The following is a 14,583-nucleotide window of genomic DNA, read 5'->3' as shown; positions in this document are numbered from 1 at the left end:
TGGCCTTAAATTGCTTTATTTTACTTGATAATCTTGTGCTTAGGGGAGCATTATTACCCATGAGTTGGAGCAATTAGAGACAGGGTTCCTTCCCTAAATAACAGCTTTCATTTTTACAATGCCCCACAACAGGGAGGCCACATTGGAAGGCAAGAAGTTGATCAAATCTTGGTCAGGGAGTTGGGCTTTATGAAAAAGGGGACGCAGTGAGAGTTCTTGGACTTTGGGGACTTAGTCGAAGATGCAGCTGCCTATTATGGAGCAATTAAATTCCGGATGCTAAAGGCAGAAGAAGGCAAGGATAAAGAGAAAAATGATTTGAAAGGGACTTTGCTTTGAAAGCTGCGGGGTTTTATAGCGTACTGTAGATCAGCAAGTACACTAACAGCTGACTGGTGTGTTTCAGCAACTGAGCAACAGAATTCATAAAGCATATGAAGAGGCACATAGGAGTTGACTGGAATTGTTAAAACCATTGCCATAAGAGCATGGTTTAAACAGCAGAAGGGATGCTGCAAGGATAGAATTGAATAATGCCTGGGAGGTGGCAGTTCTCTGTTTTAGCGATGACATGTCTACAAGTTATTTGATTCAGGTTTAAATATAAACCAGCAGGATTATGAGCTGGTGTGCAGATTTTCCAAGACAGAAGAGTGGAGTTAATGATTTGGCAAGGGAGAATGTGGACAAATGATGATGAATTAAGGAGCATTTACGGCAGCCTTGCTGTTTTGTGGCACCTGTTATTTGTATCATCTGCTTATTTCAAATTGAACTTTAGCCTCCGGAGCAGTACTCCAATATTGGATTGTAGCCTCGAGGTAATCTATAATGTCATGCTCATTATTGCAGCTTTGTACACATTAATGCAGAAAACAAATCAAGGTTTTTAAATTGCCTGGTAACTCAATTTGTAGTGCATTGTTAATTAATATTTGATTGAGACAAGATGGTTCTTTCATGTCACAAAGAGCTTACCTGGCTCTGTGTCATAGGGTACAAAAACAGGCCTGTCTTAACTACGTAAACACAAAGAATTCTGCAGATGCTGGAAATTCAAGCAACACACATCAAAGTTGCTGGTGAACGCAGCAGGCCAGGCAGCATCTCTAGGAAGAGGTACAGTCGACGTTTCGGGCCGAGACCCTTCGTCAGGACTAACGTTAGTCCTGACGAAGGGTCTCGGCCCGAAACGTCGACTGTACCTCTTCCTAGAGATGCGGCCTGGCCTGCTACATTCACCAGCAACTTTGATGTGTGTTGCCTGTCTTAACTATGCTGACCACCAATTTTCTTTGTATACTAATCCTGTTTGGCAGCAATTGTCCGTAGTATATGTATAAAATGTCTCTGAATTGACCTTTGTCTATATTTTCATGACCAACTGAGATTCTATTGGAATGTGGTCACCCTCTCTATGTTAAGGCAGTGTTGGAGATTGACTATTCACAATTAATTCAAACTCATTTTTTGCTCTAGCTAATGTGTTTCATTTGTGATGGATACTACAAAAGGTAAATGTGTAATGTTTTGGGATTTAATACTGGAGGCTAACTGGTCACCTGATGAAAGTGACTGCAAACAGTTTGCAACCTGATACAGCAGGAAATGAAAGAGAACAATACATTGAAATAGTTTTTAAATGCATTGGTAGGCATGCACCTAGAAAGTGTAGCTAAAATAAGGATTCTGATAAACATCAAAAAGGAAGCATTTTTTTTTTGCATAGTAGGGGTTTTAAGGGTTATGGGGAAAAGGCAAGTAGGTGGAGATGAGTCCATGGCAGATCAGCCATGATCTTACTGAATGGCGGAGCAGGCTCGACAGGCCAGATGGCCTACTCCTTCTCCTATTCCTTATGTTCTTGTGTTCTTTAGAGAACTACATAGAATATTTGTCTATTAGGAATAAGGTTTTGATTGTGGGATATCTGAATTATGTGTCAGCATTAAACCGGTTTTGTAGGAGGGAACATTAGTTAAGGGGAGTTTCTAGCTGAAGGCAAGAATGTGGCTTGTGAAAATTCGAAAACACAGACCAGTGATATCAACAAGGTTGGTAGAAGTTGAGGAGAGGCCTTATCTTGCCCATCCCAGTTGGACTTGACTTGGAATCCAGCAATAATGCAAATCCATTTTCTCTAACCTGCTGAAAATCAGGGGCATGAAGCTAATCTTATATGACACGGAATGACGGGTCCTATGACTACTCGTTCAACCCTGCCATTTGCTGCTCCATTCCTGAGAATTGTTGATCAGAGTATTGCCAAATGTATTGAAGCGGAACCCTGGTGCCAAAAGTTGTTTGATTGACATGTAGGTAGCTGCTCTGAGTCATTGTCTCTATCAGAAGCACCACTCCTTTCATTGCTGACGTGTACATGAGCTTTTGATACACAGTGTAGATTGGGATCTACATTGTGGGGCAAGCATAGTGAGTTTGTTTGCTGCTGTCATCTTTTCAGGGTTTAAAGGTTGAATATCATTTACTTCAAACTTGTTCCCTGAATTTAGAAACTGATTAGTTTGATAGAACAGTTTATTTATATCCATCTTGTTTCTGCTGTATTGGAAGCCTTTCAAGAATAAGGGAGGGAACGTCGACTCAGACCGTGAGAGGCCTGCATCGGGCATTTTCATGCCTTACAAGGCGCAGATTGGAAGTCTGTGTGGGACACCACTCCTCGCACAGACTAGAGCAATGTGTGATTAAGTGCCTTGCTCAAGGGCACAAACACGCTGCCACAGCTGAGGCTCGAACTAGCGACCTTGAGATAACTAGATGAATGCCTTAACTACTTGGCCACATGCCCAACCCAAGAATAAAGTTAGAATAAAAGTCTACACAATTCTCTGCAAATGGTATTTGTAAATTTTGACCAAAAGTATTAAGTTACAAATCAACCGTGATACTGTTTGTTGAGTGACAGAACAGTCTTAAGAAATAGATGGTGTATCCTTGATCCTGTATACACAAAGTGGCCCTTTATTATGTACCTCCTGTACCTAATAAGGTGGCTACAGAATATCTGTTCATGGTCTTCTGCTACAATAGCCCATCCACTTCAAGGTTTGAAGTGTTCTGCGTTCAGAGATGCTTTTCCTAATGCCTTCCTATCAGCTTGAACCAGTCTGTCTTTTCTTCTCTGAACTCTCTCATTAACAAGCTGTTTTTTTTTCCCGCTACAGAACTACTGCTCACTGGATGTTTTTTTTTTTGTTTACTGCACCATTCTCTGTAAACTCCAGAGACTGTGTCAAAATCCCAGGAGGTCAGCAGTTTCGGAGATACTCAAACCCCCCCATCTGGCACCAACAGTCCTTCCACAGTCAAAATCACATGGACCATAAGATATTGGAACAGAATTAGGCCATTTGGCCCATCAAGTCAGCTCTGCCATTTCATCATGGCTGATCCATTTTTCCCCTCAGCCCTAATCTTCTACCTCCTCCCCCCACCGGTGTCCCTTCATGCCCTGGCCGGTCAAGAATTTATCGACCTCTGCCTTAAATATACATAAAGACTTGGACTCTACAGCTGCCTGTGGCAATGAATTCGGAGATTCATCACTCTCTGGCTAAAGAAATTACTCCTCATCTCCGTTCTAAAAGGACGTCCCTCTATTTTGAGGCTGTGTCCTCTGGTCTTAGACTCTCTGACCACAGGAAACATTCTCTCCACATCCACTCTATCAAGGCCTTTCACCATTCAATAGGTTTCAATGAGGTCACCCCTCATTCTTCTGAATTCCAGTGGAGGGGCAAGTAGTTTTCAGGAAATAGGGAGACTACATGAAGACCATCAAACACTCTTCATATGACAAGCTGTTTAATCTTGGAATCGTTTCTGTGAGCCTCCTTTGAACTTTCTCCAGTTTCAGTACATCCCTTATAAGATTAGGGGCCTAAACCTGCTCACAGTGTTCCAAGTGAGGCCTCACCAGTGCTTTATAATATCTCAACATTACATCCTTGCTTTTATATTCTAGTCGTCTTGAAATGAAAGCTAACATTGTTTTTGCCTTTCTCACCACAGACTCAAACTGCAAATTAACCTGCACAAGGACTCCCAAGTCCCCTTGCGCCTCAGGTTTTTGTATTTTCTCTCCATTTAGAAAATTGTCAACTCTTTCATTTCTTTTTCTACCAAAGTGCATGACCATACACTTCCCAACAGTGTATTACATCTGCCACTTCATTGTCCATTCTCCTAATCTGTCTACATCCTTATGTAGCCACCCTATTTCCTCAAAACTACCTGCCCCTCTACCCATTCTTCATATAGTCTGCAAACTTTGCAACAAAGCCAACAATTCCAATATCCAAATCATTGACATATAATATAAAAAGTATAAGTCCCAACACAGAACCCTGTGAAACACCATTAGTCACCGTCAGCCAACCAGAAAAGGCTCTCTTTGCCTCCTGCCAATCAGCCACTGCTTTATCCATGCTAGATTCAAAGCTTGTTAAGTAGCCTCGTGTGGCAACTTGTCAAAGGCCTTCTAAAAATCTAAGTACATAACATCAACGGATTCTCCTTTGTCTATCCTGCTTGTTATTTCTTCCAAGAATTTCGATATATTTATCAGGCAAGATTTTATCAGGCATGCTTCTCCATTTCCTCCATTGCATTTCTTCTTCATTCTGATGTTTGGTCTGGACCTCTTGACCATATCTGCATGCTTTAATGCATTACTGCTACATGATTGGCTGATTCAATATTTGCTTCCATGAGCTGGTGTACCTAGTAAAGTGGCCACTAAGTGTACGTGGCTAATTCTATTGAAGAAATAAAACTGAATTTCTCTCTTTTACAGTGAACTTCGAAGCATTGATCATTGCCATGTCAGTAGTCGGGGGAATTATAATCTTGTCCATATGTATCTGTTGTTGCTGTTGCTGCTGCAGGAAGCGGAAGAGCAGCAGGTAAGTCTTTTGACTTCTACATAAAACTGTTGGACAGTGCTGACAGTCTTTTCCTTTGTCCCCCAGTCAGCTTCTCAATGAGTTATAATTCATGTTCCATAATGTTTCCATTCAAGAAGGAAGGAAGGTTGGGGAGATTGCATTTTGTTCTCTCAGGTCTAATACAAAAGAAAATAGTCAAATAATTTAAATTTAAAATGTTAAGCTTAGGTCACGGCTGAATAAACTGGGGCTCTTATGAAAGAGGATGAGGTTTATCTAATTAGGGTGTTTAAATAAACTGAAACAATTAAGAGTAGGAGGCATAAATTGAACCATAAACTAGCCTCTAAAGTTTGGAATGACTGCTTTTTCCAGCATAGTCTGAATGTGGAATTTGTTATCACAAAAATTTGATTGAGATTGCAAATCACTGAAGCATTTGGCACCTAATTAAGAGTGAGTGTGTGTGTGTGTGTGTGTGTGTATGTATGTGTATTAGAGGATGTGAAGGATTTGTGTAGAGCAGAATGGATATTGAACTGAATGGCCTATTTCTGTACCAAAGTTTGTGATTCTTCGTTAGATTGCTCCAATTATAGGAAGTTAAAAGACCCTATCATAACCACCACCACCACCGTCGCCAGCAGCCCATTCCACGCACTCACCACTCTCTGTGTATAAAAAAAAAACAACAACTTACCCCTGATATCTCCTCTGTACCTACTTCCAAACACCTTAAAACTGTGCCCTTTTGTGCTAACCAATTCGGCCCTGGGAAAACGTCTCTGACTATCCTCACGATCAATGCCTCTCATCATCTTATGTACCTCTATCAGGTCACCACTCATCCTCCGTCGCTCCACGGAAAAAAGGCGGAGTTCACTCAACCTTTTTTCATAAGGCATGCGCCCCAATCTAGGCAAAATCCTTGTAAATCTCCTCTGCACCCTTTCTATGGTTTCCACATCCTGCCTATAGTGAGGTGACCAGAACTGAGCACAGTACTCCAAGTGGGGTCTGACCAGGGTCCTATATAGCTGCAACATTACCTCTCAGCTCTTAAGCTCAATCCCAAGATTGATGAAGGCCGATGTACCATATGCTTTCTTAACCACAGAGTCAACCTGCACAGCAGCCTTGAGTGTCCTATGGACTCGGACCCCAAGATTCCTCTGATCCTCCACACTGCCAAGTCTTACCATTAATACTATATTCTGTCATCACATTTGGCCTACCAGAATGAACCACCTCACAATTATCTGGGTTGTACTCCATCTGCCACTTCTCAGCCCATTTTTGCATCCTATCAATGTCCTGCTGTAACCTCTGACGGCCCTCCACACTATCCACAATACCTCCTACCTTTGTGTCATCAGCAAACTTACTAACCCATCCCTGCACTTCTTCATCCAGGTTATTTATAAAAATCACAAAGAGTAGGGGTCTCGGAACAGATCCCTGAGGCACACCACTGGTGACCGACCTCCATGTTTTGGGCTTGCTGGGTTAGGATAAGAGGAAGGATTGGCTGGGGTTGAGGGGGGAAGGGGTTGAGGTGGTGAGGAGAGGAAAACCAGTTGTGTAAGGAACTAAAAATCTTCTGGCTTTAAGTTTTCCAAAGAAATTGATCAGGAGTTGATGGCTTAGTATGGAAGATGAGGCATTGGAAGGAATTCTTTAACAACACTACACAAAACTAGTGAGCATCTCTATGAATAGAAGAGTGCATTGCTTACATTGACTCATTCTTGAGTGACCTTGGGTCTCATTATAACAAAAGGAGAATTAATTGGATCCATGATATCTCACTTGCCTCTGGGAGATTTCTTCTATACACTGGAGCACATCAGAAGATATTAAGAATGTAATAGGTACAATATATTGAAAAATACTTGCACTTTTAACTTGTTCTCTCAATCAAGTAGTTTGCTTTCAGTTTTAAGGCATATCTGTTTGATCCAACAGGAATGATGCTGCAGACCAGAAACTGGAAAGAGAAAGAGAACAGAGGAGAATGCGGCAAGAAGAAAGGTGAGGAAAACTAACTGACACCTTTTCAGTTGCTACACCAGACACTTTGGGCATCTTTCCTGTTTTTGCCAGCCACTCCCTGCCTTCCAGGTGGTCTTCATGAATAACGTTCATTTTGGCTTAGACATCTGTTCTTGAAGATGTTGGGAAGCCACACTGTTTCGCTGCTGTCTATGATCAGGGACTGTGTTTTGTTGTGCGTCTTGCCTAACCAAAACAGGAGTGTAATAATTCTATTGAAATTAAGGTTCACTACCAGCCCCACAACTCCCCTGCCCTATACCCCCTCTCATTTATGGTCTGCATGAGATTAGTTACTACCTTGGTCAGAAAGGCTTTTCTTGCTTATTCTTTTTTAAACAAATGACTTTGCAAGTCTTCAATGTCTTTGGCTCAAATGGAAAACTGTTTTTTGACATAGATGGAAGAGACAGTGGATGCTGGGATATCAAACAGGATATGCTGGGATATGGTGGGTCAGGCAGCATTTATGGAAGCAAAGGAAAGGTTTGAGTTACAGAATCATAGTCTACCTAAAGATTAGCTTTATTCGTCACACGTACATCGAAATGTCGAACCCTATAGTGAAGTGTGTCCCTTCCATCAAATCAAATTAGCGAGGATTGTGCTGGGCGGCCTGCAAGTGTCGTGTCTCCGCTGTCAACATGGCCTGCCCATAAGCACACTAATCCTAATCGTACATTTTTGGAATGTGGTTAATGTAAGGTTGAGACGTTGCATCAGGACAAGGAGGGGAAAAAGAATGATTCCCAGATAATAGTAATGTGAAAGGGGTGGGATAGAGTCTGGTAGGTGATGGTGGAACCAGATGGAGGGGGGTGATGAGTAGATGGAATCAGATGGGAGAGAGGCTGTAAGTGATAGGTTGAGTAAGGTGGGGAGGGATTGATAAGACCAATGGTGTTATGGTTTGTAACTCCAAAACCTAATTGAAAATAAAACATGGGAACCAGGGATAATGTGCCTATTTTGTTTTGCTTTACTGAGGCGTGCACATATGACATGGTGGCGTAATGAGGTATGTCATTCACATACTTCTTGCATAAATCTTAATGAATCTTTGTGAAGAGACTTCTCAACACATCAACAGTGGAGGCTGTTGGGAACACTTCTGGCCACTGTATAGCTGCATCCACTACTACCAAGAAGTTTGTGTCCATGAATGGTCCAGAAAATCTACATGGACCTTCTACCAGGGCAATGCAGGTCATTCCCAGGGATGGAGAGATGCTGTTCTTGGCATCTTCTGGACTTGCTGGCATCCCAGACAATGCATGGCAAGCTGCTCGATCTGCTGATCTGTTCCAAGCCAGCAGACAAACCTTCAGGCCGACATTTTCATTTCACCACACCTAGCATGTAGCTGTTCGAACACTTCATTTCTGAACTCGGATGGTACAACAACTCTCAATCCTCACATTCCAGCCATTTTGGGTGGCCATGTAGAACTAAGACAGTGTGTAGACTTTTCTGGTTTCTATTTTGATCATCTCTGCCATATTTGAGACCTTCAATTTGCATTAGTGAGAATACATCAAGAGGAGTGTCCTCTTTTGTAAATTTTTTTGGGTATTCCCTTTTCCTAGGGTAAACAGGACAATCCAACATTTCTGTGATTAGTTGTCGTCTTGAATTCGATCTTGTATCGCTCTCCACAACCAGCAATTCACCAGCTGTGCTGTTCCCTGGGTTGACCCTTGCATTCGCACTTGGATCTCCTGAAACTAATTCTCAGTGCATCATTAAGCCTGTTACTGAACTGACAATGCTCAGACTATCTCTTCAATTCAACCATGTAAGCTGAATTTGGCTCTCCTTTGTTTTGATTCCACCTATGAAATCTAAAGTACTCTGCTTTCAACAATAGTTTCAGTTCTAAATGTTCCTGCATTACATTCACAATATCAACAAAGCTCATTTCAGCTGGTTTGGTTGGAGCAGTTAGACTTCTAAGCAAACTATGCATTTCCACCTGTTACACTGTGCAATAGAATGTGAATTACATAGGACCATAAGGTTAATGAGTCATATCACCAAGATACTTCTAAGAATTTTGATGACAAGAGCTAAAAGTAAGATACAAGCTGAAATGGGTAAAGAACAATGTGGTTTTGTGAAAGACAAAGGTACAAGAAATATGATATTGCTGATAAGGATACTATCAGAACGAGCTATTCAAGTGCAAAAAAATTTGTTTTATTGACTACACAAAAGCATTTGATAAAGTGAAGCACAATAAGTTATCTGAAATATTACAGAAAACTCTAGATCTAGATTCGAAAGACCCCCGCCTAATCAGAAATCTGTACTGGGAACAAACTGCCGCTGTAAGAATAGATGGAGAAGTGAGTCAGTTTACAAAAATCAAGAGAGGCGTTAGACAAGGGTGTGTTTTCTCCCCTGATTTATTTAATGTGTACAGTGAAACAATATTACAAAAGTAAGAGACATCTTGGGAATCAAAGTTGGCGGTGAAAACATCAATAATTTCAGATATGCAGATGACACTGTGTTAATTGTAAGTACGGAGGAAGAACTACAAAACTTAATTGATATAGTTGTTGAAGAAAGTGCAAAAATGGGTCTGTCTATCAATTGCAAAAAGGCAGAATGTATGATGATATCCAAAAAGAAGGAGAATCCTATCTGCAGGCTGAGAATAAATGGGGAAGAATTAAAACAAGTACAGAACTTTTGCTACTTAGGAAGCTGGGTGACATCAGATGGCAGGTGCAACATGGACATCAAAAGAAGAATAGGGATGGCAAAAGACACCTTTATGAGAATGAAGAGTATACTGACCATAGTGTACTAAACTAGGCATGACAACCCGCCTCAGAGTACTAAAATGTTTCGTTTATCCAGTTATGCTATATGGCTCAGAATGTTGGACAATACCTAATTACATGAGGAAACGAATTGAAGCAGCAGAGATGTGGTTTTTGAGGAGGGTGCAAAGAATATGATGGACGAAACTAATATCTAATGAGGATGTCATGAACAGAACAAACACAAAGAGAAATAATGTATGAGATCATGAAAAGGCAACGTAACTTCATTGGACGTGATTAGGAAAGAGGAGTTAGAATGCACAGTAATTATGGGATAGATTGAAGGGAAGAAAGCAAGAAGAAGACAAATGATGATGGAGACAGCAGCCAGAGAATTGGAAATGAATACCAATGAATTGATCCACTTGACCCGAAACAGGAGTGTGTGGGCCATGGCAGTCAAAGCTCAAACTGGGCATGGCACCTGATGATGATGATGACACTGTGCAAAGCTGGCATCACTTTTCATTGCCTATTTCATTTGCTTCAAAATACTGCACAATTCACTCAGTATACATCACCCAATTAGCTGCTGTGTAATCGAACACGTCTGTCTTGACGATGTAGCCAGCCATTTCAACCTTTTTAAAAATTTATTATTATAATCACCTGGTATTCACTGTTTGTGAACCCATGAATATCATCTGTTTTCTTCCCTTCCTTTTTAAACTGGGCCGTCTTTCTGCCTTTGTGAAGTAAAAACATACTGCACATCAATAAAGAGGTAGTCGTCTTGGGTTCATTTTAAAACTTGCTCGTCACCACTGTTATATTTTGTAGCTCCAGAAACTAATTGAAAGAAAAACATGAGAGTTGGGGATAACATGCCTACTTTGTTTTACTTCAGTGAGGTGCATACATATGATGTAGTGGCGTAATGACATATGGTATGCACATACTACTTGCATTTAACCCATAATGAATTATGTAAACAAAGAATGCTTAATCAAACAACACATTTACAATATTACTCAAATATTACTTGTGCTACAGATGGAACCAAGCTGGAGGAGGGGATGGGAGGGAAGAACAAAGGGAGGCGAATCAGGTGGACAGTTACAGTATGTGGTGGAGAGCACCCAGTGTGTACCAGCCCTCTGTCAGCAGTGGCCATCTCCTCCTGCTTGTTGCTTGTAATTTTATCTCTTCTTTCCACTGCCAACCAACCCATCTGTCCTTGGCCTTCTCTGTTGCTACATTGATGCTAAACACAAGAAAAAGCTCTTATCTGCTGCTTGGAAACATTTCAACCCAATGATATGAATATTGAATTTTACCATTTTGGGTAGTCCACACTAGCAGTGGTCTTTGTGTGGTCAGTGAGACTGGTACTGTGATAATCAATGATAAAACCTATCCTATATGGTTGTGGGATGTCACTGCCGTACATTATTTGAGAAGTTCCACTTGACCTTATTTCAAACTTTATTTTTATCTTGCAGGAAAAGCGAAATGAAAATTCGGCATGATGAGATCAGGAAGAAATATGGTGAGGAACTGCTTTTTGAAAATTTAATTTGCCTTTTGAGAGTATTCGACTGTGCCTGAATTAGGTTATTCCCCATTAATTTTTGTCACAGTGTCATGCTTGTTGCATATTTTAAGGCAGATCAGTTAAATTGCAGCTATTTTTACCATCTGGAAGAGTTAATGTTTCACATAGGCCTCCACCCATCTTCATTTATCAAAATCGAGCCTTCTCCATTGTGTTATCTAACGATATCATTTCCATTTCTGATAGTGCAATGGATTTTCTACGTATAGTTTATTTTAATGCTTGACCATTCTTTTCAGAGTTCATCTCAGTTTTCTGTTGATTCTCAAAGCTTCTAAATGTTTTGATTTGGAAGGACCCTTGTTGCATGTGTTTTGCTCTATATACCTGCATGCTGGTGTGAATAGTTCACACAATTATCTATTGGACAAAATAATAGTACTTCAAAGAGAAAAAAGCACATAGGCCTGGATAATGCAAATTACTTCAAGGTGCTAAGGGCAGGAGGTTCAGGTACAAGTAGGAGCCCGTGTGCTGTTGGGGGGAAAAAGAAAGTACACAGCCTGGTGTCTAAGGCAGCGGTCCCCAACCACCGGGCCGCAGAGCATGTGCTACCGGGCCACGAGGAAACGATATTAGTCAGCTGCACCTTTCCTCATTCCCTGTCACGCACTGTTGAACTTGAACATAGGGTTTCCCATATTAGCCGGGACATCCCGTATATTGGGATAAATTGGTTTGTCCCATACGGGACCGCCCTTGTCCTGTATTTGCCCCGCTAAGGTAGAGCGTTCCTATGAAACCTTTTGTGCCGAAATGGCGTAAAGTGAAGAAGCAATTACCATTAATTTATATGGGAAAAATTTTTGAGCGTTCCCAGACCCAGAAAAACCTACCAAATCATACCAAATAACACATAAAACCGAAAATAACACTAACATATAGTAAAAGCAGGAATGATATGATAAATACACAGCCTATATAAAGTAGAAATAATGTATGTACAGTGTAGTTGGGAAGATAAAGGCAAAACCGATTTGTGGGGGGAAAATCGGCACGTACGCGCATACGCACATCACGCATGTGCACACAGGTGCCCGCGCAAGGCTTCATGGTCATGGTAGTCTTTCCAGGGGTAAAGTGTCCCGGGATTTGTCTGCTACTTTTGTCCCTTCTTTGGAAGTGAGTAAGTTGGCAACCCTAACTGTAAAAGACATGTTCAGGTCAGTTTAACCCTACTTGAACACCCCCACCCCCCGGTTGGCCGGTCCACAAGAATATTTTCATATTAAACTAGTCTGCGTTGCAGAAGAGGTTGGGGACCCCTGGTCTAAGGCACATCGTGCTTTCATTTAGAAGACTAGATAGATTGGTAGTCATACAGAAAAGAAAATGCCTGTCTTTGCACTGCTAATTCCCTCATGAGGCTTTACTGTTTTAAACATGGACTTGCAATTAAATATCCATTTCAATTAATGGAGAGAAAATATATTTTTTCGAGCAATTTTTGTAAGTGCCTTCTTACTCAAGCTGATTTATCAAATGCTTTTGCTTGTAAGAAAAATTAAGCTTGGTGCGTGAAATATGCAAGTGTAAAATTGTGAATTTTAACATCTGTGTTTTGTTTCCTTCAGGTCTCTTCAATGAACCAAATTCTTACACCAGATTTGAAAACAACTAATGCAGTAAAGTGCAGACAGATCTATTCCAAAAGATTCCAAACAAAGTGTTTCAATACCGCGGTGTCTTTTATATTCTGTACTTACTAACCTCTCCTGAAAGTTTAGAGGAAGTGTAATCAATCTAAGTTTACAGTTTTTATTCACCAGGGGAAGATTTTTTAAAATTGTCAAAATTGTTTCATCCTGTCAGCAGAAATCTTAATTCTGTTACTGGTATTTTGCACTGGTAATTACTGGTACCAACAGTGAATTGAGTTTTGAAGATGGACCAATCTACTGGTGGCTGGTTTTCTGGCTTCACTAATACAATTTAGCCTATTTAGAATGATTTCAAAATATAAATAGAAACAAATTCTTTAGATTTCCAGCAGAATACCTACTTAATTTTGGAGCCAAACTTGTGCCTTCTCCCTCTATTCCATTTTGTTACAGAGACTGGATTAAAGACACTTTCTTTTTTATTTTGTCTCCACTTGATTTATATAATGGGTTGAATGAAGCCCTTTTTATACCAACACTTGCAAACCAAAGAGTGAAGAAGTTGGAAATGCTACGTTCCCAAATGGTTTTGTGAAAAGGGATGCAGCACAGAGTGGGGAGTGAAGCCTTTCAGTTTAATAGAAAATCACTTGTGCTCTTTGTGGTCATGTTTGTAACTTTACTATTGCCTTGCACGCTGTAGACCGATCAATTACATATTAATAGCACAAAGTCCACTCGCGTTGCTTATTGAGTGTGGAAAAAAACTGCAAAGAAAATTTTAACTGCTGGACTGTATTCCAAAATATTAAAATAAAGAACAAAACCATTGAGTGTTGAATTTTTGAATTGAATTAAACTATTGTGGCACGTAGGGAAAATCTGTATGACCCAATGTTAGAAACTTGTAGAGTTGTGCAGCAGGGCGAAAGGCAGCTTAGCCCACTCGGGCCTTGCTGATCATCAACCACCCATTTACATTAATCCTGCATTATCCTACATTTCTTTATTTCTCCATGTAGTTTTCAACATGTTCAAGAAGGGTGAAGTAGATGATCGAGAATATAATGAGCCAATGAAACTCTCATCATTATAAGGAAGCAATTAAAGAGGATTCTTAGAGATATGAGTATTTGGAAAGCCATGGCCTCAATATGGACTTAGTGTGTCTTTATCCAGGCAGGTCATGTTTTACTAACATGATTGAGTTTTAAGAGAAGGTGATGAATGTACATAGTTGTGTCCATGTGGCTTTTACTAAGGAGTTTGACAGTGCTGCTCATGGTAGGCTGATCCAACAGTTAAGATGCATGGGACCCAGGGTGACTGGGCTGTTTGGATTCAGAGTTGGCTTGCTCATAAGAGACAGTGGGTAATGGTGGAAATGTTATTCAGGTTGGAGGTCACTGGTGTTTCACTGTGATCAGTGTTGTGGGAGCTCTATTGTTTATGACATATAGATGACAGGAGGTGTATGGGGTGTCAGGGAGGGGTAGCACCTCTGGTGGGGGAACATGTCGCGTCCTTTTCAGGGCGGTTAGTCCACCTTTGGTCCCCACCTGGCACTCAGCTCTCACCTGTGGCTCCCTGTAGCTGTTTGCATGTGACAGCGGCCACACCCTGGGCAACGGCTT

The 14,583-nt window shown here is 40.9% G+C and overlaps 1 protein-coding gene across 1 annotated transcript in view; it reads left to right on the top strand.

Moving 5' to 3' along the window:
* pttg1ipb (PTTG1 interacting protein b) overlaps positions 1-13,782 on the top strand; it is a 36,258-nt gene extending 22,476 nt beyond the window's left edge. Inside the window, exons 5-8 of the mRNA XM_072261368.1 lie at positions 4,820-4,928; positions 6,876-6,941; positions 11,236-11,282; positions 12,923-13,782. Of these exons, the coding sequence (XP_072117469.1) occupies positions 4,820-4,928; positions 6,876-6,941; positions 11,236-11,282; positions 12,923-12,969 (269 nt within the window). The 3' untranslated portion in view covers positions 12,970-13,782. The remainder of the gene's footprint in view (positions 1-4,819; positions 4,929-6,875; positions 6,942-11,235; positions 11,283-12,922) is intronic.
* The last annotated feature ends 801 nt before the right edge of the window (positions 13,783-14,583 follow it).

This window comes from Mobula birostris, chromosome 6 (assembly GCF_030028105.1).
Source record: "Mobula birostris isolate sMobBir1 chromosome 6, sMobBir1.hap1, whole genome shotgun sequence".
NCBI classification, from domain to species: Eukaryota; Metazoa; Chordata; class Chondrichthyes; order Myliobatiformes; family Myliobatidae; genus Mobula; species Mobula birostris.
The sequence above is the reverse complement of the archived record's forward strand: the minus strand, read 5'-3'. Positions and strand labels throughout refer to the sequence as shown.